General features: G+C 44.8%; 1 protein-coding gene across 3 annotated transcripts; it reads left to right on the plus strand.

Annotated features, from left to right (window-relative positions):
• LOC129862423 (protein FAM107B-like) lies at positions 1-27,898 on the plus strand. Of its 3 annotated transcripts, none has more exons than XM_055934096.1 (4): positions 1-267; positions 22,634-22,808; positions 25,964-26,120; positions 26,443-27,898. In XM_055934096.1, the coding sequence occupies exons 2-4, from the start codon at positions 22,681-22,683 to the stop codon at positions 26,560-26,562; spliced, it is 405 nt and encodes a 134-aa protein (XP_055790071.1). In that variant the 5' UTR covers positions 1-267; positions 22,634-22,680; the 3' UTR covers positions 26,563-27,898. The 3 variants fall into 3 exon arrangements, with proteins under 3 accessions (XP_055790071.1, XP_055790073.1, XP_055790070.1); XM_055934098.1 differs by lacking the exon at positions 1-267 and adding an exon at positions 340-797; XM_055934095.1 differs by lacking the exon at positions 1-267 and adding an exon at positions 21,398-21,612.
• Positions 27,899-27,925: the final 27 nt, after the last annotated feature.

Below are 27,925 nucleotides of genomic sequence, written 5' to 3' on the forward strand. Positions count from 1 at the left end.
CTCCGGTCAACAGCTTGAGCAGATAGAGAAAGAGAGGAGGAGTATGACATCACAATGGGCCGCCCATTCAGCATTAATCTACATTTTCTATGGGTCCCGAGTGTGTATGTGTGTGCAGTTGAACAGTTTCGAATGAGAAAAGCAGAATAGCAGCTAAACCTAAACGGAGAAGTGATCTGGAGACGCACCGATGAGGCTAAAAACCACTTTGTCCTTTCAATTATTAAACTAGTCCATTTGGAGAAGTAACGTCGGGATCGAGTTTAGGTAGGTGTGTGTGTGTGAGTGTGTGTGTGCGCGTGCGCACGCGCGTTTTTGTTCTGTCTGTCTGTCTGTCTGTCTGTCTGTCTGAGCGCACAGTACACAAAGCAGTGTGCCTGCTTTGGTTATAACATATACATTGGTCCGCGTGTAGTGCTCGATATATAAAAATCTAGTCTAGTTTTGTTTAATATTCTTAAAACAAAGCCGCGATGATAAGTGTTGTATTGGAGGTTATAGAAAAAAACTCTGGGCTCATTGTTGCTTCAGAAGCGCGTGTTGTTTCGCTTACGAACGGGACAGTGAAGAAAGAAGCAGCATATATTTAGAATCAGACCGTTGTTTCGCCCATCTGTCTGCCTCCAATCAATCCTTATAAACTTGAGGAAGTTTAACCTATGAGTTTATGGAACATGTTAATTGAAATCTTATGAAGCAATGTGTATGAGTGATTTTCTGTACTTATTTGATATCGACAGATAGGACTGCAGGCTACATATTGTTACTGAAGTGGGCTAAGATTCCCGCTTTATCAGGTAGGTGCCTTTTGTTATTTTGGAGTTGGATAGCTGAAGTCTGAGTGATCAACTGTTTATGAGGTTGTGTGTGTCCCAGTGTTTGACAGCATCATATAGACAGGCCATGATGAACTGCTCTGCTGTCTGGAGCACATGGCCCTAGTAATCACTGACACACTGGTCTATCACTGTCAACCAGAAATCCACTGTGTGTGTGTGTGTGTAGTCAGTAATAACATATAGACAAGGCTCCTCCTGACAGCTACAGTAGTCAAACTTTAACCATACTCAATTCAGAAGTATCTCCTATCTATCAGACAGAAGTGCAGCAAGGTATGGGAGCGAGTCAATCTCGAGGTCCATAAAGTATTCTATTCTACAGATACTAGTTGGAATTGACCTTGGAACTCAGAACCACATCTTACATGCAATGTTAAGTCTGTCAGGAGAGTCTAGAGTTTAAGTAAACAAGTCATTGGGTCACTGAGGAAATAATTGTCTTGAGTCATTTCTCTGAAGTTCACTTACAGTAAGTAATCAGGGGCTGCCAGAGAGTTGGAGGGGATAAATATGAATAAAGGGTGAGCAAAAGAGAATGAGATGGGAGAGATGAGTGAAATAGATGAATAAGAGAAAGGGAGTGAGTTGCACTGTGTTCCAGAGTAGAGAGAGTGAGTGAGTGGGGAAGAGAGGGAAGTACCAACACATGTGGTAGTCATTTAGAAGGCAGTTTGCTTTACATCTGTTTTCTGATCTTTGAACTACCCCCTCCTTTTCTCTCTTTTTCTCTCTCTATCTTGCTCTCGCTTCCCCTGATCCTGCTCTTTCTTTGTTCATCATGTTTCCCGTATGGGACACACGCGCGCGCGCACACGCACACACACACACACACACTGGTAGGGTTCTCCATGGAATGCAGACATATCATCCCCAGTGATGTATCAAGGATATACATTACCAACTGCAGCGTGCAGCAATACGCCTCAAATAAATGTCTATCTCAGGTATTCTGGAATGGAATGTGTCCCTGTCTCAGGTATTCTGGAATGGAATGTGTCCCTGTCTTAGGTATTCTGGAATGGAATGTGTCCATATCGCCGGTATTCTGGAATGGATGTGTCCCTGTCTCTGTTATTCTGGAATGGAATTTGTCCATATCTCAGAATGCACATGTGTGTTTAGGGCCCTCTAGGTATATACTGTAGATCAATCAGTGTGCCATATTTCTCTGTGTCGCTGTGTGGTTGGAGTAGGACAACCATGTTCATTAGTCAGCAGACTATTCTGAGCAGACCTATACTGCCAATGCTGCACATACCTCCCTCTAGCTCTCTCTTGGTCTAGTTCTCTCTCTCTCTCTCTGATTTAGTTTACACTAACCTCCTCCCATATGATAAGCATTTATGAGCAGGAAAGTCTACCTTGTGTAAGTCTGGGTCTGCGTATGCGTGTGTTTCTTTGTGTGTTTGTATCTTTATCTCTATCAGAGTGTGTGTGTCTGTCTACTGTAACAGCAGTGTGTGTGTGAGTCTCTGCTCTTTGTTTGCAGTCGAGATCTTCATGCTATGACAGTCCCTCTCTGCACTACCATTGAAATCTTCCTGATCTGATACAAAGAGCTGGTCTTTTAGGGCTTGATCTGCCTCAGATGACTCCGCTAGAGTTGGAGGTTGTGAGTCTGATTGCCACATGCTCCACATATATATATTTGTCTTGGATAAAATCATATGATCATGTCATAATAAAGACTTGTCTTTGTTATGTGCTCGACAACCACTGGTTCACTGACAGTAGATCACTTTGCTGAGTATGATCTGGATATACAGTATGTGTATAGGCTAGGCTAGGCTAGGCTACATAAGATACAGTGCAGATGCAAAGTTTGGTAACATAATGATTCTGTTACCAAACGTTGCATTTGTACTGTTCTTCAAGTAAAATGTGTTTTTGTCAAATGTTCTGTGTAAATTGTTAAACGTAGTTCTTGTGCATAGAGTTGTATGCTGTGTTAAAGTTTTGAATCAGCGTAATTCCTTTACCATGGAATTGCCCATAACCTATAAGCCACGATGCAATGCTTCATGCAATGAAGTGATAGAACCCTAGAACACAAAGGATTTATTTACACCATGCTGGCGCTATGGTTGCCATGGATCCGCATTATGGCGGCATGGGGAGGAGGGGGGAGGTCTCTCCCCTTCCCTCTGTGTGTACTAGACTTGATGATAGAGCTGAGGGCTGGAGGCGGTCACACACCTGCAACATGTTTTACTCTCTCTTTCTGCCCTACAAATGGTGTTCAATAACATTAATAAAACAAACGATGGGGCCATACAGCATGTGCTTACGCACTTACACACCAACACAGTTTTATTATTACATATTCATACACTACCTCTCTGAATAATGTTTATGGCATGGAACAAAGACATGAATGCATCCACACACACACACCTTCTCTATGGCTCTGCATTGATTTCTCTTCATTGGTTTAGGAGCCTCAATCAGAATAAAGTACCATTACCACACCAGCCACTCTGTATTTAAAAGAAAATGGGTTTACACACTTACACACAGAAACACAGAGAGTAACACAGAGAGACTCTAAAAGCTCCCCTCCCAACAGTAAGAGAGCTCGTCGGGCTGAAGGATACAGGAGAATGGGAGTTTGAGCTGCATTCATTAGATTAACACCTAGGCTGAGTCAAATGATAAGACATATGATCCTGTATTATTTAACACACACACACACACACACACACACACACACACACACACACACACACACACACACACACACACACACACACACACACACACACACAGTCTTTGTTCAGAATGGAGGTACATGACCGCATTACCGTCGGAAACTAAAATCACCGAGTAGGCCAACTAACTAACTGACCATAGTTATTATAATGGGCAAGAGTTTCAGAGCCGTAATTTGTACTTGTATTTATTATGGATCCCCATTATCTGCTGCCAAGGCAGAAGCTACTAATCCTGGGGTCCAGCAAAATTAAGGCAGTTTATAAAATTTTAAAAACATTACAATACATTCACAGATTTCACAACACACTGTGTGCCCTCAGGCCCCTACTCCACCTCTATCACATATCTACAGTACAAAATCCAAGTGTACGTGTGTGTATAGTGCATATGTTATCGTGTGTGTGTATGCATGTGTATGTGCCTATGTTTATGTTGCTTCACAGTCCCCGCTGTTCTATAAGGTGTAATTTGATCTGTTTTTTAAATCTAATTTTACTGCTTGCATTAGTTACTTGATGTGGAACAGAGTTCCATGTAGTCATGGACTATGTAGTACTGTGCACCTCCCATAGTCTGTTCTGGACTTTCTGTTCTGTTCTGGTGGCATGTCTTGTGGGCATATTATTAATATTAGCAGTCTGTGTACATCCAAGGGCCAGCCGTGCTGCCCTGTTCTGAGGCAATTGCAATTTTCCTAAGTCCCTTTTTGTGACACCTGACCACACAACTGAACAGTACACCAGGTGCGACAAAACTAGGGCCTGCAGGACCAGCCTTGTCGATAGTGCTGTTATTATGGACAGACTTCTCCCGATCTTAGCTACTGTTATATCAACATGTTTTGACCATGACAGTTTACAATCCAGGGTACTCCAAGCAGTTTAGTCACCTCAACTTGCTCAATTTCTACATTATTTAGATTTAGTTGAGGTTTAGGGTTTAGTAAATGATTTGTTCCTGCGGCTCTTTGTTAAGTGTTGCAGTCATTTTAGTCGCTGTAGTAGCTGACATGTATAGTGTTGAGTTATCCGCATACATAGACACACTGACTTTAGGCAAAATCAGTGGCATGTCATTAGTAAAGATTGAAGAAAGTAAGGGGCCTAGACACCTGCCCTGGGGAATTCCTGATTCTACCTTGATTATGTGGGAGAGGCTTCAATTAAAGAACACCCTCGGTGTTCAGTTAGACAGGTAACTATTTATCCACAAAATAGTATTGGGTGTAAAGCCATAACACATACATTTTTCCAGAAGCAGACTATGATCAATAAAATCAAAGCCACACTGAAGTCTAACAAAACAGCCCCCACAATCTTTTTATTATCAATTTCTCTCAGCCAATCATCAGCCATTTGTGTAAGTGCTGTGCTTGTTGAGTGTCCTTCCCTTTAAGCATGCTGAAAGTCTGTTGTCAATTTGTTTACTGTGAAATAGTACTGTATCTGGTCAAACACAATTTTTCCCAAAAGTTTACTACGGGTTGGTAACAGGCTGATTGGTCGGCTGTTTGAGCCAGTAAAGGGGGATTTACTATTCTTAGGTAGCGGAATGACTTTTGCTTCCCTCCAAGCCTGAGGGCAAACACTTTCTAGTAGGCTTAAATTGAATATATGGCAAATAGGAGTGGCAATATCGTACGCTACTATCCTCAGTAATTTTCCATCCAAGTTGTCAGACCCCGGGGGCTTATCCTCAGTAATTTTCCATCCAAGTTGTCAGACCCCGGGGGCTTATCCTCAGTAATTTTCCATCCAAGTTGTCAGACCCCGGGGGCTTATCCTCAGTAATTTTCCATCCAAGTTGTCAGACCCCGGGGGCTTATCCTCAGTAATTTTCCATCCAAGTTGTCAGACCCCGGGGGCTTATCCTCAGTAATTTCCCATCCAAGTTGTCAGATCCCGGGGGCTTATCCTCAGTAATTTTCCATCCAAGTTGTCAGACCCCGGGGGCTTATCCTCAGTAATTTTCCATCCAAGTTGTCTGACCCCGGTGGCTTTTCCACACTCACTTTACGGAATAAAAAATTACAATGCTTGTCTTTCATAATTTGGTCAGATATACTTGGATATGTAGTGTCAGTGTTTGTTGCTGGCAGGTTACACCTAAATTTGCTGATCTTGCCAATGAAAAAAACATTATTAAAGTAGTTGGCAATATCAGTTGGTTTTGTGATGAATGAGCCATCTGATTCAATAAATGATCGAGCTGAGTTTGCCTTTCTCCCCAAAATTTAATTTAAGGTGCTCCAAAGCTTTTAACTTGTATTCTTTATGTCATTTATCTTTGTTTCATTGTGTAGTTTCTTCATCTTTTTATTCAGTTTAGTCACATGATTTCTCAATTTGCAATACATTTGCCAATCGGTTGTGCAGCCAGACTTATTTGCCATTCCTTTTGCCTCATCCCTCTCAACCATACAATTTTTCAATTTCTCATCAATCCACAGGGATTTAACAGTTTTTACAGTCATTTTATAAATGGGTGCATGCGTATTAGTAATTGGAATAAGCTATTTCATAAATGTGTCAAGTGCAGTGTCTGTTTGCTCCTTATTACTCACAACGGACCAACAAATATTCTTTACATCAACAACATAGGAATCCCTACAAAACACATTGTATGACCTCTTATACACTATATTAGGCCCCGCCTTTAGAACTTTGATTTTCTTTGATATGGCTACTATATTGTGATAACTGCTGCTAGCAGCTGCTGTTATTTCACCTGCTGTTTTAGCTAGCTCTCCCAATCATGACCTGCAATCACTTTATGCCTTATTGTATGTCTCTCTCAAATATCAATATGCCTTGCATACTGTTGTTCAGGCTAGTTGTCATTGTTTTGGTTTGCAATGGACCCCGTAGTTCCACTCTCCGTACCTCTGATACCTCCTTTGTCCCACCCCCCACACATGCGGTGACCTCACCCATTGAGACCAGCATGTCCAGAGATACAACCTCTCTTATCATCACCCAGTGCCTGGGCTTGCCTCCGCTGTACCCGTGCCCCACCATACCCTGGTCTGCACATTATGCCCAGAATCTATTCTACCACGCCCATAAATCTGCTCCTTTTATTCCTTGTCCCCAACGCACTAGGCGACCAGTTTTGATAGCCTTTAGCCGCACCCTCATCCTACTACTCCTCTGTTCCTCGGGTGATGTGGAGGTAAACCCAGGCCCTGCATGTCCCCAGTCACCCTCATTTGTTGACTTCTGTGATCGAAAAAGCCTTGGCCTCATGCATGTCAACATCAGAAGCCTCCTCCCCAAGTTTGCCTTACCCGCTTTAGCACACTCTGTCAACCCTGATGTCCTTGCCGTGTCAGAATCCTGGCTTAGGAAGGCCACCAAAAACTCTGAGATTTCCATACCCAACTATAACACTTTCCGTCAAGATAGAACTGCCAAAGGGGGAGGAGTTGCAATCTACTGCAGAGATAGCCTGCAAAGTTCTGTCATACTTTCCAAGTCTATGCCCAAACAGTTCGAACTTCTAATTTTAAAAATGAATCTCTCCAGAAATAAGTCTCTCACTGTTGCCGCCTGCTACCGACCCCCCTCAGCTCCCAGCTGTGCCCTGGACACCATCTGTGAATTGATCGCTCCCCATCTAGCTTCAGAGTTTGTTCTGTTAGGTGACCTAAACTGGGATATGCTTAACACCCCGGCAGTCCTACAATCTAAGCCTGATGCCCTCAATCTCACACAAATCATCAAGGAACCCACCAGGTACAACCCTAAATCCGTAAACATGGGCACCCTAATAGACATTATCCTGACCAACTTGCCCTCCAAATACACCTCTGCTGTCTTCAATCAAGATCTCAGCGATCACTGCCTCATTGCCTGTATCCGCCACGGGTCCACGGTCAAACGACCACCCCTCATCACTGTCAAACGCTCCCTGAAACACTTCTGCGAGCAGGCCTTTCTAATCGACCTGGCCCGGGTACCCTGGAAGGATATTGACCTCATCCCGTCAGTTGAGGATGCCTGGTCATTCTTTAAAAGTTACTTCCTCACCATATTAGACAAGCATGCTCCGTTCAAAAAATGCAGAACCAAGAACAGATATAGCCCTTGGTTCACTCCAGACCTGACTGCCCTCGACCAGCACAAAAACATCCTGTGGCGAACTGCAATAGCATCGAAGAGCCCCCGTGATATGCAACTGTTCAGGGAAGTCAGGAACCAATACACGCAGTCAGTCAGGAAAGCAAAGGCCAGCTTTTTCAAGCAGAAATTTGCATCCTGTAGCTCTAACTCCAAAAAGTTCTGGGATACTGTAAAGTCCATGGAAAACAAGAGCACCTCCTCCCAGCTGCCCACTGCACTGAGGCTAGATAACACGGTCACCACTGATAAGTCCGTGATAATCGAAAACTTCAACAAACATTTCTCAATGGCTGGCCATGCCTTCCACCTGGCGACTCCAACCTTGGCCAACAGCCCCGCCCCCCCCGCTGCTACTCGCCCAAGCCTCCCCAGCTTCTCCTTTACCCATATCCAGATAGCAGATGTTCTGAAAGAGCTGGAAAACCTGGACCCATACAAATCAGCTGGGCTTGACAATCTGGGCCCCCTATTTCTGAAACTGTCCACTGCCATTGTCGCACCCCCTATTACCAGCCTGTTTAACCTCTCCTTCGTATCATCTGAGATCCCCAAGGATTGGAAAGCTGCCGCTGTCATCCCCCTCTTCAAAGGGGGAGACACCCTGGACCCAAACTGTTACAGACCTATATCCATCCTGCCCTGCCTAGCTAAGGTCTTCGAAAGCCAAGTCAACAAACAGATCACTGACCATCTCGAATCCCACCGTACCTTCTCCGCTGTGCAATCCGGTTTCCGAGCCGGTCACGGGTGCACCTCAGCCACGCTCAAGGTACTAAACGATATCATAACCGCCATCGATAAAAGACATTACTGTGCAGCCGTCTTCATCGACCTGGCCAAGGCTTTCGACTCTGTCAATCACCATATTCTTATCGGCAGACTCAATAGCCTCGGTTTTTCTAATGACTGCCTTGCCTGGTTCACCAACTACTTTGCAGACAGAGTTCAGTGTGTCAAATCGGAGGGCATGTTGTCCGGTCCTCTGGCAGTCTCTATGGGGGTACCACAGGGTTCAATTCTCGGGCCGACTCTTTTCTCTGTATACATCAATGATGTTGCTCTTGCTGCGGGCGATTCCCTGATCCACCTCTACGCAGACGACACCATTCTGTATACTTCCGGCCCTTCCCTGGACACTGTGCTATCTAACCTCCAAACGAGCTTCAATGCCATACAACACTCCTTCCGTGTCCTCCAACTGCTCTTAAACGCTAGCAAAACCAAATGCATGCTTTTCAACCGTTCGCTGCCTGCACCCGCACGCCCGACTAGCATCACCACCCTGGACGGTTCCGACCTAGAATATGTGGACATCTATAAGTACCTAGGTGTCTGGCTAGACTGCAAACTCTCCTTCCAGACTCATATCAAACATCTCCAATCCAAAATCAAATCTAGAGTCGGCTTTCTATTCCGGAACAAAGCCTCCTTCACTCACGCCGCCAAACTTACCCTAGTAAAACTGACTATCCTACCGATCCTCGACTTCGGCGATGTCATCTACAAAATAGCTTCCAATACTCTACTCAGCAAACTGGATGCAGTTTATCACAGTGCCATCCGTTTTGTTACTAAAGCACCTTATACTACCCACCACTGCGACCTGTATGCCCTAGTCGGCTGGCCCTCGCTACATGTTCGTCGTCAGACCCACTGGCTCCAGGTCATCTACAAGGCTATGCTAGGCAAAGTGCCGCATTATCTCAGTTCACTGGTCACGATGGCTACACCCACCCGTAGCACGCGCTCCAGCAGGTGTATCTCACTGATCATCCCTAAAACCAAAACCTCATTTGGACGCCTTTCCTTCCAGTTCTCTGCTGCCTGCGACTGGAACGAATTGCAAAAATCTCTGAAGTTGGAGACTTTTATCTCCCTCAACAACTTTAAAAATCTGCTATCCGAGCAGCTAACCGATCGCTGCAGCTGTACATAGTCCATCTGTAAACTACCCACCCAATTTACCTACCTCACCCCCATACTGCTTTTATTTATTTACTTTTCTTCTCTTTTGCACACCAGTATCTCTTCTTGCACATGATCATCTGATGATTTATCACTCCAGTGTTAATCTGCTAAATTGTAATTATTCGATTTATTGCCTACCTCATGCCTTTTGCACACATTGTATATAGATTCTCTTTTTTCTACCATGTTATTGACTTGTTTATTGTTTACTCCATGTGTAACTCTGTGTTGTTGTCTGTTCACACTGCTATGCTTTATCTTGGCCAGGTCGCAGTTGCAAATGAGAACTTGTTCTCAACTAGCCTACCTGGTTAAATAAAGGTGAAATAAAAAATAAATAAAAAAATAACTACGTCCGATGGATCTGGATTCTGCTTTCAAGCACATTTCTGCAGCATTAGTAAAGATGTGATCAATACATGTTATCAATACACGCTGTTTGTAACTACCCTGGTAGGTTGACTGACAACCTGATCCAGGTTGCAAGCCCTGGTTACACTGAAGCTTTTTCTTGAGTGGGAAGCTTGATGAAAGCCAGTCAATATTTAAATCACCCAGAAAATATACCTCTCTGTTGATATCACATACATTATCAAGCATTTCACACATGTTATCCAGATACTGACTGTTAGCACTTGGTGGTCTATAGCAGCTTCCCACCAGAATGGGCTTTAGGTGAGGCAGATGAACCTGTAGCCATATTACTTCAACAGTATTTAACATGAGGTCCTCTCTAATATTTACAGGAATGTGGTTCTGAATATAAACAGCAACACCTCCACTATTGGCATTTCTATATTTTCTGTAAATGTTATAACCTTGTATTGCTACCACTGTATCATGAAAGGTATTATCTAAGTGAGTTTCAGAGATAGTCAGAATATGGATGTCATCTGTTACTAGCAAATTATTGATTTCAGGAACCTTGTTTCTTAAGCTTCATATGTTAACGTGGGCTTTTTGAGCACTTACTTCTGGGATGCTTACTTGTTTTCATTGCTTTACTGAGACGCTTAGCAGATGTAGATATGTTCATGTTATTTATGTTAGTGCAGGTAAGCTGCACACAGTGGATGTCCTACTAGGGCACACCGCCTCGGTGCTAACAGTATAACTCTGGTTCATAGGGACATGATTACTGCATTCAATAGCTGTAGGATCAGCAGAGTCTGTGTCACAATGGTAGGTATTAACTCTGTGTCACAATGTTAGGTATTAACTGAACTGGGCTTGAGTCATTGATAAGTCATTGTCTCAACGCAGCTTTATAATGCTGTGAAAGGATCCAGGAACCCAAATGATTTGAGTGGTTCCCACCTCCTTATAAAATGTGTTTTGTTTCCAAAAGGTATCGAAATTGTCAACAAAAGTTACACCCATTGAGCTGCAATAATCACATAGCCAGTTGTGAAGAGAAAGAATCCTGCTAAAGCGTTCAATGCTGCGATTCAGAGATGCCACAGGGCCAGATATGATCAGAGAGGGCACAGGGCCAGATATGATCAGAGAGGGCACAGGGCCAGATATGATCAGAGAGGGCACAGGGCCAGATATGATCAGAGAGGGCACAGGGCCAGATATGATCAGAGAGGGCACAGGGCCAGATATGATCAGAGAGGGCACAGGGCCAGATATGATCAGAGAGGGCACAGGGCCAGATATGATCAGAGAGGGCAGAGGGCCAGATATGATCAGAGAGGGCACAGGGCCAGATATGATCAGAGAGGGCACAGGGCCAGATATGATCAGAGAGGGCACAGGGCCAGATATGATCAGAGAGGGCACAGGGCCAGATATGATCAGAGAGGGCACAGGGCCAGATATGATCAGAGAGGGCACAGGGCCAGATATGATCAGAGAGGGCACAGGGCCAGATATGATCAGAGAGGGCACAGGGCCAGATATGATCAGAGAGGGCAGAGGGCCAGATATGATCAGAGAGGGCACAGGGCCAGATATGATCAGAGAGGGCACAGGGCCAGATATGATCAGAGAGGGCACAGGGCCAGATATGATCAGAGAGGGCACAGGGCCAGATATGATCAGAGAGGGCACAGGGCCAGATATGATCAGAGAGGGCACAGGGCCAGATATGATCAGAGAGGGCACAGGGCCAGATATGATCAGAGAGGGCACAGGGCCAGATATGATCAGAGAGGGCACAGGGCCAGATATGATCAGAGAGGGCACAGGGCCAGATATGATCAGAGAGGGCACAGGGCCAGACATGATCAGAGAGGGCACAGGGCCAGATATGATCAGAGAGGGCACAGGGCCAGATATGATCAGAGAGGGCACAGGGCCAGATATGATCAGAGAGGGCACAGGGCCAGATATGATCAGAGAGGGCACAGGGCCAGATATGATCAGAGAGGGCACAGGGCCAGATATGATCAGAGAGGGCACAGGGCCAGATATGATCAGAGAGGGCACAGGGCCAGATATGATCAGAGAGGGCAGAGGGCCAGATATGATCAGAGAGGGCACAGGGCCAGATATGATCAGAGATGCCACAGGGCCAGATATGATCAGAGAGGGCACAGGGCCAGATATGATCAGAGAGGGCAGAGGGCCAGATATGATCAGAGAGGGCACAGGGCCAGATATGATCAGAGAGGGCACAGGGCCAGATATGATCAGAGAGGGCACAGGGCCAGATACGATCAGAGAGGGCACAGGGCCAGATATGATCAGAGAGGGCACAGGGCCAGATATGATCAGAGAGGGCACAGGGCCAGATATGATCAGAGAGGGCACAGGGCCAGATATGATCAGAGAGGGCACAGGGCCAGATATGATCAGAGAGGGCAGAGGGCCAGATATGATCAGAGAGGGCAGAGGGCCAGATATGATCAGAGAGGGCACAGGGCCAGATATGATCAGAGAGGGCACAGGGCCAGATATGATCAGAGAGGGCACAGGGCCAGATATGATCAGAGAGGGCAGAGGGCCAGATATGATCAGAGAGGGCACAGGGCCAGATATGATCAGAGAGGGCACAGGGCCAGATATGATCAGAGAGGGCACAGGGCCAGATATGATCAGAGATGCCACAGGGCCAGATATGATCAGAGAGGGCACAGGGCCAGATATGATCAGAGAGGGCACAGGGCCAGATATGATCAGAGAGGGCACAGGGCCAGATATGATCAGAGAGGGCACAGGGCCAGATATGATCAGAGAGGGCAGAGGGCCAGATATGATGGGTCTTTTGTTAGTGTTTAGCAGAGTCAGTCAACTCTTTAAAATCCAGTTGCAACTGTTCAGAGCTGCCCTTCATAATGTCATTAAAACCACATGGACTCCGATAGAATCGATTTCCATGTCCTGACGTAGTACATTCGGGAGCAGCTTAGTAATGTCATTTACTCTCGCTCCTGGATAGGCGATTGTTTTTGCACCAGGAACGGTCACAAATCTTACCATGGAGCTGCCCAAAATCACTGCTGGCAAGAAGGATGAGGAAATCCGTCCACTCCCATGCTTCACAGGATTCAAATAACCCCTTATGGACTGGCGAGAGGCAGGATAACTTGAACCCGTGGCTCCCGGTGGCTGGTGCAGGCCTCTGACAGATGGAGAAGCCCCACTCGATCCAGAGCAGGGACGGAAGATTGCCGACTTCAAAATCGTAGTAGTAGGCACTGAGGCTGCAGACTATTCGTTGTTTGTTTCCTCTCTGGGCCTCTCGTTGGGAGTGTAGACTGCATTGCGGAAGGCCGCTGCCTTCGACTTCCACAGCCCGTAACATACGACCATCGTTGATTGCCTTGCTCCTCTTGCTGTGCAACTTTGACTCCACTATCAGATGGGGGAGCTCCGGTCAACACCGGCCAGTCAGATAATGACAAACGACAAGTCGGAGATGCACCCAACAAGCGTGAACACTGTCCAACCACCGGCATATAAAATGTTAACATTCCACTCTGCGTTTTCCCCAGTTTCTTACGTAGACTGGCAACCTGTGTGATCAAGGAAGCCACCTCAAGCCTAAAATCCTCGGGCAAGCAAACAATTGTGTTCCATTGGAACTCTGAGTGATCCGTTTTTTCCCGAAACAAAGCTTAGAACCGTTCATTTATTTCTCCAGACAAAGAGGGCTCCATTGCAAAACTCATCTGGTACCAACTTCGTTAGCTTGATAGCTAACAGCTTAGCGTCTCTGTCAAGCAGTATATTGAAAATAGCTTGTTGACAAAAAAGATTGAAAACATTTTTTGTCTGTATATTGTGTTTTGCTACATTACAACTCCTGATTTGTGCTGCAATTTACAACAAAACACAAAAGAGAACAAAGACACTGTATGATGATAACTCCTATTAGTCTGCTTTTGGGACACCTTGTTGTGACCAATGTGTTCAATTAGTGTTTGTGTTTGTGTATCATTACCCTGTTCTGTGTGTGTGTTTTTGTGCCCCTGTGGTGCATGTGTATGTGTATCTGTCTGTCTCTCTCTGTTATGGTATCAAACATGTTGCTAATGGAAACAGTTGTTGTTGATGCTGTTTTCTGCAGCAGCATGTAAACAAAGGAGACCTAATCCGTGCTACCATACCCTCCATCCAATCAGGGCTTAGCTCACAATAAGAGATCTGCAGAGGTCTGACTGCCTGTTCTAACAGTTTGTGCGTCTGTTGAAGTAAGGTCATTCCTCCTCGCGGTGGTGTCTGACCTAAAGTGAAGAGATAGGGTTGGTCAGATATACCTTGAGCATTCTTATGCACACATGTGTTGGTCCCAGCTGTGAGGGGGTATATGTGACCCATAGAGCTGCCATTGTGTCAGGGGGACAGGAGAGAGGGGCAGCTGTCACCCAAAACAGCCCCCTCTACCCCACCCCCATCATTTGTGAGGCAGGTGTCCAGCAGGGATGTCAGTGTGTGTGTGTGTGGGGGGGGGGGGGGTTATGAACAGGCTTTGATTCCCCTTTGCTTGTCTGTCTGGAGGACAAGATATGGTTAGTTACACAGCCACCTGTGTATTTCACTCTACTATCCTCTGTTCTCTGAGGTGTGTACTGTATGTGTGGATGGGGCCGTGCTCCAGTATTACAATAGTTCTGCAGGTTCATCACATTCCTATGGCGGGACTCAAACTGATGCCTCTGCTCTTTCAATGAGCTCCATTCACTCTTTATTCTGCCTCTGACCCTGCCAGTCATAACGTGTGTGAGCGTGTGTATGATAACACAAGCCTCTCCTTGAAAAAGAACCCTTAACAATGGGGGAGGAACATGACTTCACTTTTCCCTCCCAGTATATCTATTTTGTGTCAAACTAAGAGATAGGCTAAAGCTCACGGCTAAATACCACACTCAGTGCCTCAGAAAATCTGCTGAGTTGAACTAAAACAGACAGTTTATCTTCACAGGTTTCAGAGATACATTGGGTTTTAATGTAGAACCGGGACCAACGAGTTAGCTAGTTGGTTAGTTAGGTAGTTAGCTAGTTGGGTTGGGTAGTTACTCAGTTTGACACAGAAAGCTCCTATCAACAGGAAGTACACATTAAGTGGAGCCATCTCACTGTACAGTGTGGAGATTGCCCCACAGGAAGATGCCTGGGTGTGGCAAGGAGAGGGAGAGAACATCTCTGTACAGATAGGTTTATGAACAAAGCTACAAATATCCTTTGCTATAAACTCAACGTTGACTTGCATTGAATTCATTATACTGTATGTCAGGCAGAGATGAGCGTTTGAACCAGGAAAGTTTCCTTTCACGACCTCTACAAGCCAAAACATGAAATTAAATAACCGGGTGGTCCTTTTGGCGGTAGGAATGTGAGACAATATATCCACCGGAAAGTACAATTACATCATGCGCACAAGATGAAAATACATGCACTAGCACATGCTTCAGGTGATATAAATCTGAACACACTACTAGCGCTTTGAAAAGTTGATGTAATTATACTTTATGGATATATTATCTCAAATTCCTACCACCAAAAGGAACAACCGCACGGGCAACCGGTAAAGTATGTTAACATTTCATTTTATTCAATGTTCTGCCTTGTAGAGGTCGTGAGAGGTAACTTTCCTGATTCAAACAGTAATTTCTGCCCGACGTAGAATTCAACCCTAACTCGAGCCGCTCGTACACTCTGACCATGGCATGTTAAATGCTCAGGTCATGGTTGGGAAATGCTGCTGTTGCACTTTCACTTCCCAGAAAAGACAAGTTTGCACAAGCTGAAATGGACAAGAACTGTGTACTTGAGGAAACCAACATTCTCTGTGCCTGTAGACATGATGTTGTGGTGTGTCTCTTGGCTGGTGGCTGAACTGCTAAATCCCTCAGTGGTAGGCTGATACTGATAGGATGTGTTGTACTTGGGCTGTCTCACTGTTTTCACTGTTCCCTGAGGAATGACATCAGGGCTGATTAGAGTTCCCAAATGTTCCCTTTCACTGTTTCAGTATTCCCAGTGTTATGAATTTACAGCCTTACAGGGCTCCTCCTTGTGACCTGAAGTGACGTTTGTAGTTCAGTTTACATTCCTAGTGTCTGACACAGAGCATGCCTGACATGACTCACTCAGCTCTATGTGGGTGTGTGTTCTGAGAAAAGTCTGATGTATAGAACCAGAACCCCAATTTGACATCATCCAGTGTGTGTGTGTGAAGGGAGCGGTGATCTCCCAGCAGTCATTCAGGGAAGAGACCCTAAAATTCCAGCCCTCTCCTCAGCCCCTTCAAATTCTAGCTCTGGGACAGGAAATACTAACCAAACCTCAGCCACCTGAAACTCATTCTGGGTGTGTGCACTTTGTGTGGGGACCTGAGTGAGAAACAAAATCTGAGCTGCTAAATGTCACTGTTCCACATATTCCTCCGTTCCCCCTCCTCCTCATCTCTCCATCTCTCCGCTGTCAGTCTTTTTCTCATGGTTTTCTTCACAGCTAAATGTTTTTATTTATTTATTATTTCACCTTTATTTAACCAGGTAGGCCAGTTGAGAACAAGTTCTCATTTACAACTGCGACCTGGCCAAGACAGAGCAAAGCAGTGCGACATAAACAGCACAGAGTTACACATGGGATAAACAAACGTACAGTAAATAACACAATAGAAAATCTATATACAGTGTGTGCAAATGTAGTAAGTTTGGTGATGAATATGAAGCGATGGCCAGCCAGTGAGAGCATACAGGTCGCAGTGGTGGATAGTATATGGGGCTTTGGTGACAAAACAGATGGCACTGTGATAGACTGCATCCAATTTGCTGAGTAGAGTGTTGGGGGCTATTTTGTAAATGACATCGTCGAAGTCAAGGATCGGTAGGATAGTCAGTTTTACGAGGGTATGTTTGGCAGCATGAGTGAAGGATGCTTTGTTGCGAAATAGGAAGCCGATTCTAGATTTAATTTTGGATTGGAGATGCTTAATGTGAGTCTGGAAGGAGAGTTTACAGTCCAACCAGACACCTAGATATTTGTAGTTGTCCACATATTCTAAGTCAGAACCGTCAAGAGTAGTGATGCTAGACGGGCAGGCGGGTGCGGGCAGCGATCGTTTGAAGAGCATGCAAAAAGTTTTACTTGCATTTAAGAGCAGTTAAAGGCCAAGGAAGGAGTCTTGTATTGCATTGAAGCTCATCTGGAGGTTTGTTAACACAGTGTCCAAAGAAGGGCCAGAAATATACAGAATGGTGTCGTCTGCATAGAGGTGGATGAGAGAATCGCCAGCAGCAAGAGCGACATCATTGATGTATACAGAGAAAAGAGTCGGCCCGAGAATTGAACCCTGTGGCACCCTCATAGAGACCGCCAGAGGTCCATGACAACTGTCCCTCCGATTTGACACACTGAACTCTATTTGAGAAGTAGTTGGTGAACCAGGCGAGGCAGTCATTTGAGAAACCAAGGCTGTTGAGTCTGCCGATAAGAATGCGGTGATTGACAGAGACGAAAGCCTTGGCCAGGTCGATGAAGACGACAGCACAGTATTGTCTTTTATCGATGGCGGTTATGATATCGTTTAGGACCTTGAGCGTGGCTGAGGTGCACCCATGACCAGCTCGGAAACCAGATTGCATAGCGGAGAAGGTCCGGTGGGATTCGAAATGGTCGGTGATCTGTTTGTTAATAACTTGGCTTTTGAAAACTTTAGAAAGGCAGGGCAGGATAGATATAGGTCTATAACAGTTTGGGTCTAGAGTGTCTCTCCCTTTGAAGAGGGGGATGCCCGCGGCAGCTTTCCAATCTTTAGGGTTCTCAGACAATACGAAAGAGGTTAAACAGGCTAGTAATAGCGGTTGCAACAATTGCGGTGGATAATTTTAGAAAGAGAGAGTCCAGATTATCTAGCCCATCTGATTTGTAGGGGTCCAGATTTTGCAGCACGTTCAGAACATCAGCTATCTGGATTTGGGTGAAGGAGAAATGGGGGAGGCTTGGGCAAGTTGCTGTGGGGGGTGCAGAGCTGTTGACCGGGGTAGGGGTAGCCAGGTGGAAATGCATGGCCAGCCGTAGAAAAATGCTGATTGAAATTCTCGATTATCGTAGATTAATTGGTGGTGACAGTGTTTCCTAGCCTCAGTGCAGTGGGCAGCTGTGAGGAGGTGCTCTTATTATCCATGGACTTCACCGTGTCCCAGAACCTTTTGGAGTTTGTGCTTTAGGATGCAAATTTCTGTTTGAAAAAGTTAGCCTTTGCTTTCCTAACTGCCTGTGTATGTGTGTGTTGTGTGTTGTTGTGGGGGGTAGGGGGGCATATCTCTCCCTCTCACTCATCAGAACTACATGAACAAAGTGAAAGAGGTTCTCTCAACCTCCGACCTTGCAATAAGCAAGTGTAATTTCCCATCATTTAGATTATTTTAGTCTAAATCATCTCACAACTTCCACTCAACTGTCAATTTTCCACCATCACCATGGTGACCAGTCATCACTCACACCCTCGGCACCAGGCCAACAACAGAAAGTTTGTGTGTGCATGCGGACATACGTGAGTGTGTGCGTGCATGTCTGTTGAAACTTCTAGTGCTGCTGTTAGCTCAGACCCAATGAAGAGCAAGCCATGCTGATGCAATAGCCTAGTGCAGCACTCTGTGTGCAGTGCCAGGACTGTCATTCAATTAGCCCTAATGCAGCCTGCAAGGGTAGACACAGGGACGCACACACACACCTCCTTTATACACACACCTCCTTTATACACACACTCACACCGTCATTCCCTCCCTTCCTTCCTTCCTCCCTCTCACTCTTTCCTACTTAGAAATACAAACACAAATGGACACCCAATCAGAAAGTACTCACCCATTAGTTCACTCATTAGTATTGCTTTGAGATGTTGACAGCCTCTGATTCTCCCTGTCTCTATCTCTCTCTGTTTATTTTTACCTTTCACCCCTATCTCCTACCCGCTGGTTTCCCAGTGTCACTCACACACAGCATGTGAGGTCATAGTCGCGTAGAGGTCGTGGCAGGGGTGACATGCAAAGAGTAAAAAAGAAGATGAAGACTGCAGTTTGACTCCTCTCCTGTGTGGGCAGTACAACAGTGTCCTCTGAACACATGTGTGTTTACAGTGTTAGTTCCTCTGTGTTTAGGTTGTCGGTCATAACTGGATCTCAATTGCATACTCGTCTCCTCCTAGGTCCCGCCCCTCTGACCTTCTCCTCCAATGGGTTTTGAGAGGGAGGCGAGAGGACGCGAGAAGTATGCAATTGAGATTCCCCATAAAAGCCGTCTGGTTCCTACACCTATAAAAATGAACGAGCTGTTTTAATTGGGATGCCTGGAATAACAGGAAGTGCACTCCAGAAAAGTAATGTACACACACACACATACACACACACACACACACACACACACACACACACACACACACACACACACACACACACACACACACACACACACACACACACACACACACACACACACACACACACACACACACACACACACACACACGGTGTTGAAAGCTGTTTACCTTTGACCTATAAATGGTGATTGGGTCTTAGTGTTGACAGATATGTCCCACAGAATAAGATGGGAGGGTGTGTGTGTGTTTTTTACTGTCATGTGTGTCACCTTCCTAGGCAAAGGATTCCTCTGGGGAGTATGACCACACAGACGGTTGAGTGACCAACTAGATGGGAAAGAAAGGACAGAGCTCTCTGTGACAGTATTGTAGTGCGCAAGTCTGGTGGCAGTATGTCACACCTCACTGAATGTCTGTCTGTCCCAGGCAAGAAGGGAGAGGACATGTCTCCATACTCTTCTCTTTTATTATTTAAAAAACCACAGGTAGATTTTCCAAACTGTATTTTCACCAGTCCGGTCGTCCCTGATAATTGATCACGAAGAAAACGAGATGAGGATAGTAAAATGTAGACTATTGAGATGTAGCCCGTCTGGGACTTTAGAGGGGATAGGAGGTGAGCCTTGGCCCTTTCAACTCCCTATGTCACTTCCTTTTCCCATGAGGCGAGGAGGTGGAACTGCCACCAGATGTGTTAAGCCAAACGAATGCTTAACACCCCCCACCTGCTTGCTCCGCTACCCACCGCTGCTCACACTTACGGTTATTGCTTTTGATGTACACAATCAGCACATGCACACCCACAGCACAGACACGCATACACACAGTATGCATGAGCACACACACTATTGCCTTCAGGGGTTATGTGTATTTATGACGACAAAACGTTTTGTTTTGTTCAAGTGCAATGTCTGCACATGTATACCCCACACGGTGTAAAAAACAATGGTCTCATCTCTCACATAATGGGATCTAAATATCATCTTTCTGTTTTTCTTTGTCGACTGTTCCTCTCTGAGGATGTTCCTCTCATGCAAATTATTTATCGACTGTTCCTCTCATGCAAATACTTAGTACATCTGGCCCTCATCAAGAGAAACACCCCATTCAAAACGTGTGGGAGACATGGTTGTTTATCTGTCTCTTTGTTATGTAACTGGCTCTTTGTTATGGTCTTCTCTGGAATGTGAGGCAGCAGCGAGCTCTAGTGGTGAGATAGAAACATTACATATCTTCAGCGCACTTGTTTTTAATGGGACACAGTATTACAGCTCCATGCTTGTGATGTTATTATTGTTGTTGTACATTCAACACATCGGCTTACACACAGAATCAACTTTCAATTTATGATGTTTAGAACTTGTGTTTTTTAATTATTTTATTACGAAGTAGGCTGCAGGCCTATATTGCAGATGGGGTGTTTTTGGTCATCTAGCCTACACTGCGTGATGCTGATGATCCATTCTGAGAAATGCTTCTTATGTCATAGGCTATGAAATGTTACTATTACCTAAGTAATGCCCACAGTTCTAACATCTCAGAGTACTTTTGGCCTAGGCTACTAATTCATAGAAACACATACACATTGGAATGCGACCAATTACACACCTAGCTCACCTTTGAACTCTGAGAAAGAGAATAGCTTGTTGTTGGTTATTTGACGTTTCCAGAGAGAGAGAGAGAGAGAGAGATAGAGAGTGTGTGTGTGTGTGTGTGTGTGTGTGTGTGTGTGTGTGTGTGTGTGTGTGTGTGTGTGTGTGTGTGTGTGTGTGTGTGTGTGTGTGTGTGTGTGTGTGTGTGAGTGAGTGTGTGTGTGAGTGAGTGAGTGAGTGAGTGAGTGAGTGAGTGAGTGAGTGAGTGAGTGAGTGAGTGAGTGAGTGAGTGAGTGAGTGAGTGAGTGAGTGAGTGAGTGAGTGAGTGGAGGGGAGGGGAGGGGAGGGGAGGGCATGTGTGTAGCGGGCTGCTATTAGATAATAGTGCATCTCATCAAAGCTCATTCCAACCAGAGGCTCCATTCTCGCCTGAGTAGAACAGCTGCATGCAGGAGCTCCTCTGTTTTCTCTTCTCCTGTCCAGAGGTCATACCAGGCTATTGATAGTACAGTACCACTATTATCATTATTATTATTATTATGACTTCTAATCAATAGTCCAGATGGCGACTATGTGTAGAATACCAGTTTTTCCTCACCTCCTGCAGGGTAAGTTGGAGAGTTTGTAAAAATGTGCGTTGTTTGATGAAAACTTGACGTCTTCTAGCCGGTCTTATTATGCATATGTTTTACCGATGTAAGTGTATCTCATAACTTGTTATACCTGGCCATGGTAATGAATGGATACTGGGTTAGATTTTTTCATGTCTGTGTGGGTACTGTTATCCTGATTGTCAGTAGTTGTGGCGTTATGAAGTTATCTGTGTCGGGATAGCCATATTTCATGTTCTATAATGAGTTTTCGAATACAATGGAGTGTCTCCAATGGGGGAAATGGTCTTGGACACACAAATCAGCTGTAGGCTATATGAAATAGATAGAACATCCTACATATAGGATACTATCCATACATAGCACTCATTCATTTGGTGGCTGCAGGAAATTGTGCTCTGATGATCTGAATAGAACCAAGTATATGAAATGGAAATGTGTAGCTTTTATATTTGGATATTGAAAGCAGTTTGTGAGAATAGAACATGAGATGAACTCCCTGTTTGATGATTGATGTCTGATTAGCTTATCAACTCGTATTATATGTGTGTAGTAATATATCCCAATGCAATCTCTGTATTGTATTTTAAATACAGAATATCCATACAAAGAAGTGGAGATTTGTATATGATTGTATTGTTGTTCTCAGAGCGGCATTTGAGAAACCTGCCGTGAGAGCAGTCTGTCTGTATGCAGATATGGTTAACCTTATGGAGAATAGAACATTCCTGTGGTGGAATGGAATGATTATGTAACTCCAGACTCTGCCATCAGTAGTGGGGGTCGTAATGTCTGGGCACAGAAAAACACAATGCCTTAAAACAGCTACATGTAATGGTGCCTACAGTGAGGTGTGATTTTAGAATGTGTGTGTGTATGTGAGAGAGAGAGAGAGAGCGAGAGAGCGAGAGAGCGAGCGAGAGAGCGAGAGAGCGAGAGAGAGTGCTTGGGTAGTTAACCATTACAGTAGAAAATGAATCATATAATAAATGACTAATAACATATTGAATCCCCTCAGATCGGTGTGTGGACACAGGTCTGTCTCTGTCTCTGGGCAGGGGTGTAATGGCTGAGCCGGACTATCTGGAGGGGGACTGTGAGGAGCTGATCAAACCCAAGAAGCTGTTGAACCCAGTCAAGAGCTCCAGAAACCACCAGGACCTCCACCGAGAACTCATGATGAACCAAAAGAGGTGAGGGGACTGGGGGCAACACAACACACACTTCACCTCTCCTTCTTCCACTCCATTTCACCTGTGTCTACTGCATTTTCTTTCCCAGTTGTCTGATTCCCAGATCCCTGTCTTACTCAAAAGAGGGAAACTGTAAACAAGTTTCTATTCATCAATGGATGATAAACACCAGTTTAGCTCACTGTGCTCACTGTGTTATGGTAGACATAAATCCTGGCCCTGACTGAGGATGGATGAAGTCCAAGACAATGAGGGTGGTTATGAACAGTTTATAACCCTCACCTTCAACTCAGACTTTTGACTGTGTGATCTATCAGAGGTTTATGATCACCTACTGTTTCTGTTTATAATCCAGTGTTTCTTCGGGGTCAGATAGGTTGTCCTACGTCTATTGGTTAAGGTTAGGATAGAGGTTTTAGTTAGCTGATCCTAGATCTGTTGTTAGGCGTGTGTGACAGCGTTCTACTGCAGTGTGCTGCTATGCTATTGTAACAGTATAACTTTAAACCATCCCCTCGCCCCGACCCGGGCGCGAACCAGGGACCCTCTGCACACATCGACAACGGTCGCCCACGAAGCACGGTCGTTACCCATCGCTCCACAAAAGCCGCGGCCCTTGCAAAGCAAGGGGCAACACTACTTAAGTCTCAGAGCAAGTGACGTAACTGATTGAAATGCTACTAGCGCGTACCCGCTAACTAGCTAGCCATTTCACCTCCGTTACACTCACCCCCCTTTCAACCTCCTCCTTTTTCCGCAGCAACCAGTGATCCGGGTCAACAGCATCAATGTAACAGTATAACTTTAAACCGTCCCCTCGCCCCGACACGGGCGCGAACCAGGGACCCTCTGCACACATCAACAACGGTTGCCCACGAAGCACGGTCGTTACCCATCGCTCCACAAAGGCCGAGGCCCTTGCAAAGCAAGGGGCAACACTACTTAAGTCTCAGAGCAAGTGACGTAACTGATTGAAATGCTACTAGCGCGTACCCGCTAACTAGCTAGCCATTTCACCTCCGTTACACTATGACATCCTGTATCGGGGGTACCCCCGGGGAGACACATCACAGTAGTGTTATGTAAACCTTAATGCATGAAACTTTAATAAGAACTATTATAGAAAACCTTTAGTGCATTCTGCTGTCTCAGAACTATTACGTAAAAACATGCTTTTACTGCACGGAAATGTTCCTCCTACCCGAACACTTTCAATATTAGTATAGCACAGAACAACACAACAATCACAATCTATAACTTTTACAATCTATAATTGTGTTTCCGGTGAAAAGCTCTGCCTCTGCAGAGTAATTTTACCATTTATGGTTAAAATAAATGGGTGGGTCTTGGTAAATTCAGAATTGTATTTTAGATTTTTTTGGGCTGAATGTTTTTGTTGTACCTTCAGTTACCACTGGGAAAGATGTAAGTTACAGAATGGACCGTGGCAGCAAATCACACTGGTTATGAGTGCATGCTCATTTGTATTCATGTGTGACTGTGTGTGCGTGTGTTTGACGGCCTCAGTGCTGACGCTCAAGTCTGTCTTTTCTCATGCTGAATAGACAGATGCTCAAGGCCTTGTTGCTATGCTATATATAAACACACACACACCAACACAGTGTGTACTGTTGACAGATGTTACATCACTGTGCCCTGTCTGTTAGCACGCTGCTCAGAACCATGTGCATTATGGACATGAACACAGGGCTCTGGAGTATGGAGGGATGGAGAAAGGGGGGAGAGAGTTAGAGGGAGTGGGTTAGGGGTGAAATTGAGATGGACACAGATTGTGCTTGTCTTATGTGGGTTTCAGTGTTGGTATGAGGTATATACTTTAGACTATATTGATTTAGAACTGATATGAAAGAGGAGATGTTTTGACTGGGTTTTAGTATTTTTTGTGGAGGAGATGAGGGTAAAAATATGTAGGAGAGAGAATAGGGGACGAGAGATACAGAGGAGAGAAGAAAGAGATCATATTATAGAGAGGAGAAGGAGAGGAAGAAGATGGAGAGAAATGTTTGGGGTGTAGCGGATTAGTGATGATGAGAGAGATGGATGGTTGAGAGGAAGAGAGATGGATAGAGGGAGGGAGGGAGAGAAAAAGGGAGATGGGTGGAGGGAGGGAGGGAGGGAGGGAGGGAGGGAGGGAGGGACAGGAAGGGAACGTTGTGCAAGGAGGATTAGAACATCTCCCGCAGAGGGTCTCTCACTCTCCTCAACTACCTATGATGTTCAGTCACACATACACACGCGTGTGCACAGAGAAGAGACGTTTAGAACTGCATCTTTGAGACTAATTTAACCTCTTTTGTTGAAATGTACAGGGATGGAGGTCAGGCTATATATAACACACACATGCACACCACACACTATTCTATCTTATTAGATCTTGTCTATTCAGAACACTCATTTAGGTTCTCCGTTTTTGTCCTACTGAACAACATTTTAAGTTAAATCTAGGGCATTCAATAATGTAGTTAGACACTGCATGAATGAATTGAAAACAAGACAGTGTTTGAGGGTTCAGATTTAGGCTTTAATATACTGGTATTATTGTGGTCATCTCACTAATAGGTGTTTGTACTCAGATGGCCCTGTCCTCTTTCAGATTAAATATCTGAAACCTAAAACCCGAACTTTACACAGTAGTATAACAACAAAATGGAAACGCCTGTTTCATCAATGGCATGTCATCTCTGGCAGAAGGTACAGCTCAATGAAAGAAAGGGATAGCTATATTAGGAAAGAGGTTGATATGATTTGTAGACAGGCGGGTACATTTGATTGATTGATATTCACTAATTGTGTGTCTTAACACTGATCTGTGTGTATGGTCAAGTCAAGACCCGCCGCCATCATGCATTTCATCACATAATCTCAATCTCCTAATCCCAATGCCAATTCCTGTCCAGTCCAGCCATGGCCCCTAGTTTGCCTAAGATTACTAGATGTGGGCTAATCTGGGATGGTTTAGCTTTATGTAACTTTCTCTGAATAGGAAGTGATGGATAGATCAATGTAGAACTGCCTGTCTCTGTCCGTACTGTAATCAGGTCAATTATTAGTTGTGTGTGTCTGTGTAAGTAAAGTTCCTTGTCATTGGCTGTGGAAGTACTATAATAACATCTGTGATTGGTTGCTTCTCCAAGGGGCCTAGCTCCTCAGAACAAACCAGAGCTCCAGAAGGTTCTGGAGAAGAGAAAGAGAGAGCAGGTCCTCAAGGCCCAGAAGGAGGAGCAGGAGGCCCACACCAAGAGGAGCGACCTGGAGATAGAGCTCATGAAGAGACAACAGAAACTAGAACAGGTAGACACACATTCACACACACACACACACACACACACACACACACACACACACACACACACACACACACACACACACACACACACACACACACACACACACACACACACACACACACACACACACACACACACACACACACACACACACACACGCTGTGTTACTCATACACACCCAACACTGTAAAGATAGACAGACTGATGGCATTTGAGAAAATAAATACACAGAGAGAGGGAGAGGACAGTTGGGGATCACACACACATGCTGACATGTACTTGTACTAACATGTAACCTAACTTTCTTCTCTATCGTGTATGTTTAGCTTGAGTTGGACCAGCAGAAGGATGAGGAGGAGCAGGAGAACACCCCTGAGTTTGTGAAGATGAAGAGCAACCTGAGAAGGACCAAGCAGGAGGCCAATGGGGAGGAACTTACCACTTAGGGAGCCACGGGGGGTGTGCTTGTGTGTGTGGAAAAATAGAAAGCAACTGTGTACTGTACATAGAGGAATGTTTGTGCATATGTGAGTGTGTGTGCCTGTGTGCAGATTCAATGGCACATGTTATCTGATATGGACTTCCTGATTTATCTGACCCTGTTGAGAAAGACTTAAAGACTACAGACCAATTTGTCTGCCCACTACAGACCAGCAGTACTACATACCTCTTTGTCTGTTCACTACAGTACTACCCTCACCTCAGCCAGAGAGGAGACTTAGCCACCTGTACTCACCTCAGCCTCTCCACTCAACACACGGACAGAGAGGAGACTTAACACGGACATGGAACGTGCTACACGTGAAGAACAGACAGTCAATCTTCTGGAGAGGTCTGATGCCGGAACCAACAGAACCAACACAGAGTTTCCATTCCCTCTGTCTCCTGGTCTTCCCCTCTTTCTCCTGTCCACCCATCTCTCCAGCCACAGAAAGCTCTCCTTTATGTTGTTGTTGTTATTGTTGTCGTTGTTTTCATTTTCAGAACCCAGAATGGAAAAGCGGACACTGGATGGACTCTTGAAGCTGTGTTTTGTAAAATTGCCAAATTAATGTACCGTTGTTATTTATGTTTATGTTTTTAGTATTTTAGCCCCATGTAGGGAGATAGAGACATCTCAGATTAGTTTTACAGCTCAGCGTGTGGAGCATGAACAGAGGGATATACTGCAAAGCAGGATCAATGAGTCAGCCAACTAACTTTGATAAACAACCAGAAAGAACTTTCGATTTTCTGGTTAATTAAGAAATTCTAATTTTAGATATGTGTTTTTGTTTGTTAAGTCAATTAGAGCATGCCATTTCAAAAGTATAAAAAAAATAAGTTATTTCAGGATATTTGTGCTGGTTATCTGGCCAACTCATTGATCCTACTTTGTAATATATCCCTCAGGAGAGGACAAGCGTGTGGTTGTGTGAAAAAACACCCAGATAGTTTGTTTTATTTTCAACATGCCACTTCTTCAGCTAATGATATTTGAAGCAATACTACAACTCTCCAAAGTGTTCAAGTGGTCTTTTCTTTCTATAATTATAATAAATAGATTTTTTTATGAATAAAGGGGATATTAAATTAGTCTTATTTTGGATGTGAGGTCAGCAGAGATGATGTCATGTACCAGGAAGTAAGTGCACATGGGAGCCAACTGTTCCAATAATTGCATTTGGTTCTATGCTTCGTTTATGTGCTTCTCTGAATCTCTGGGTAAGATTGTAAGACAATCCTCTCCTCTGTCCTTTGCAGACCTAAAATCTTATTTTAAATAAATATCATTTAACTGCTCACACTCCTCTGTGTGTCGTTCTTCAA

This window comes from Salvelinus fontinalis, chromosome 9 (genome assembly GCF_029448725.1).
Source record: "Salvelinus fontinalis isolate EN_2023a chromosome 9, ASM2944872v1, whole genome shotgun sequence".
In the NCBI taxonomy this organism is placed as follows: domain Eukaryota; kingdom Metazoa; phylum Chordata; class Actinopteri; order Salmoniformes; family Salmonidae; genus Salvelinus; species Salvelinus fontinalis.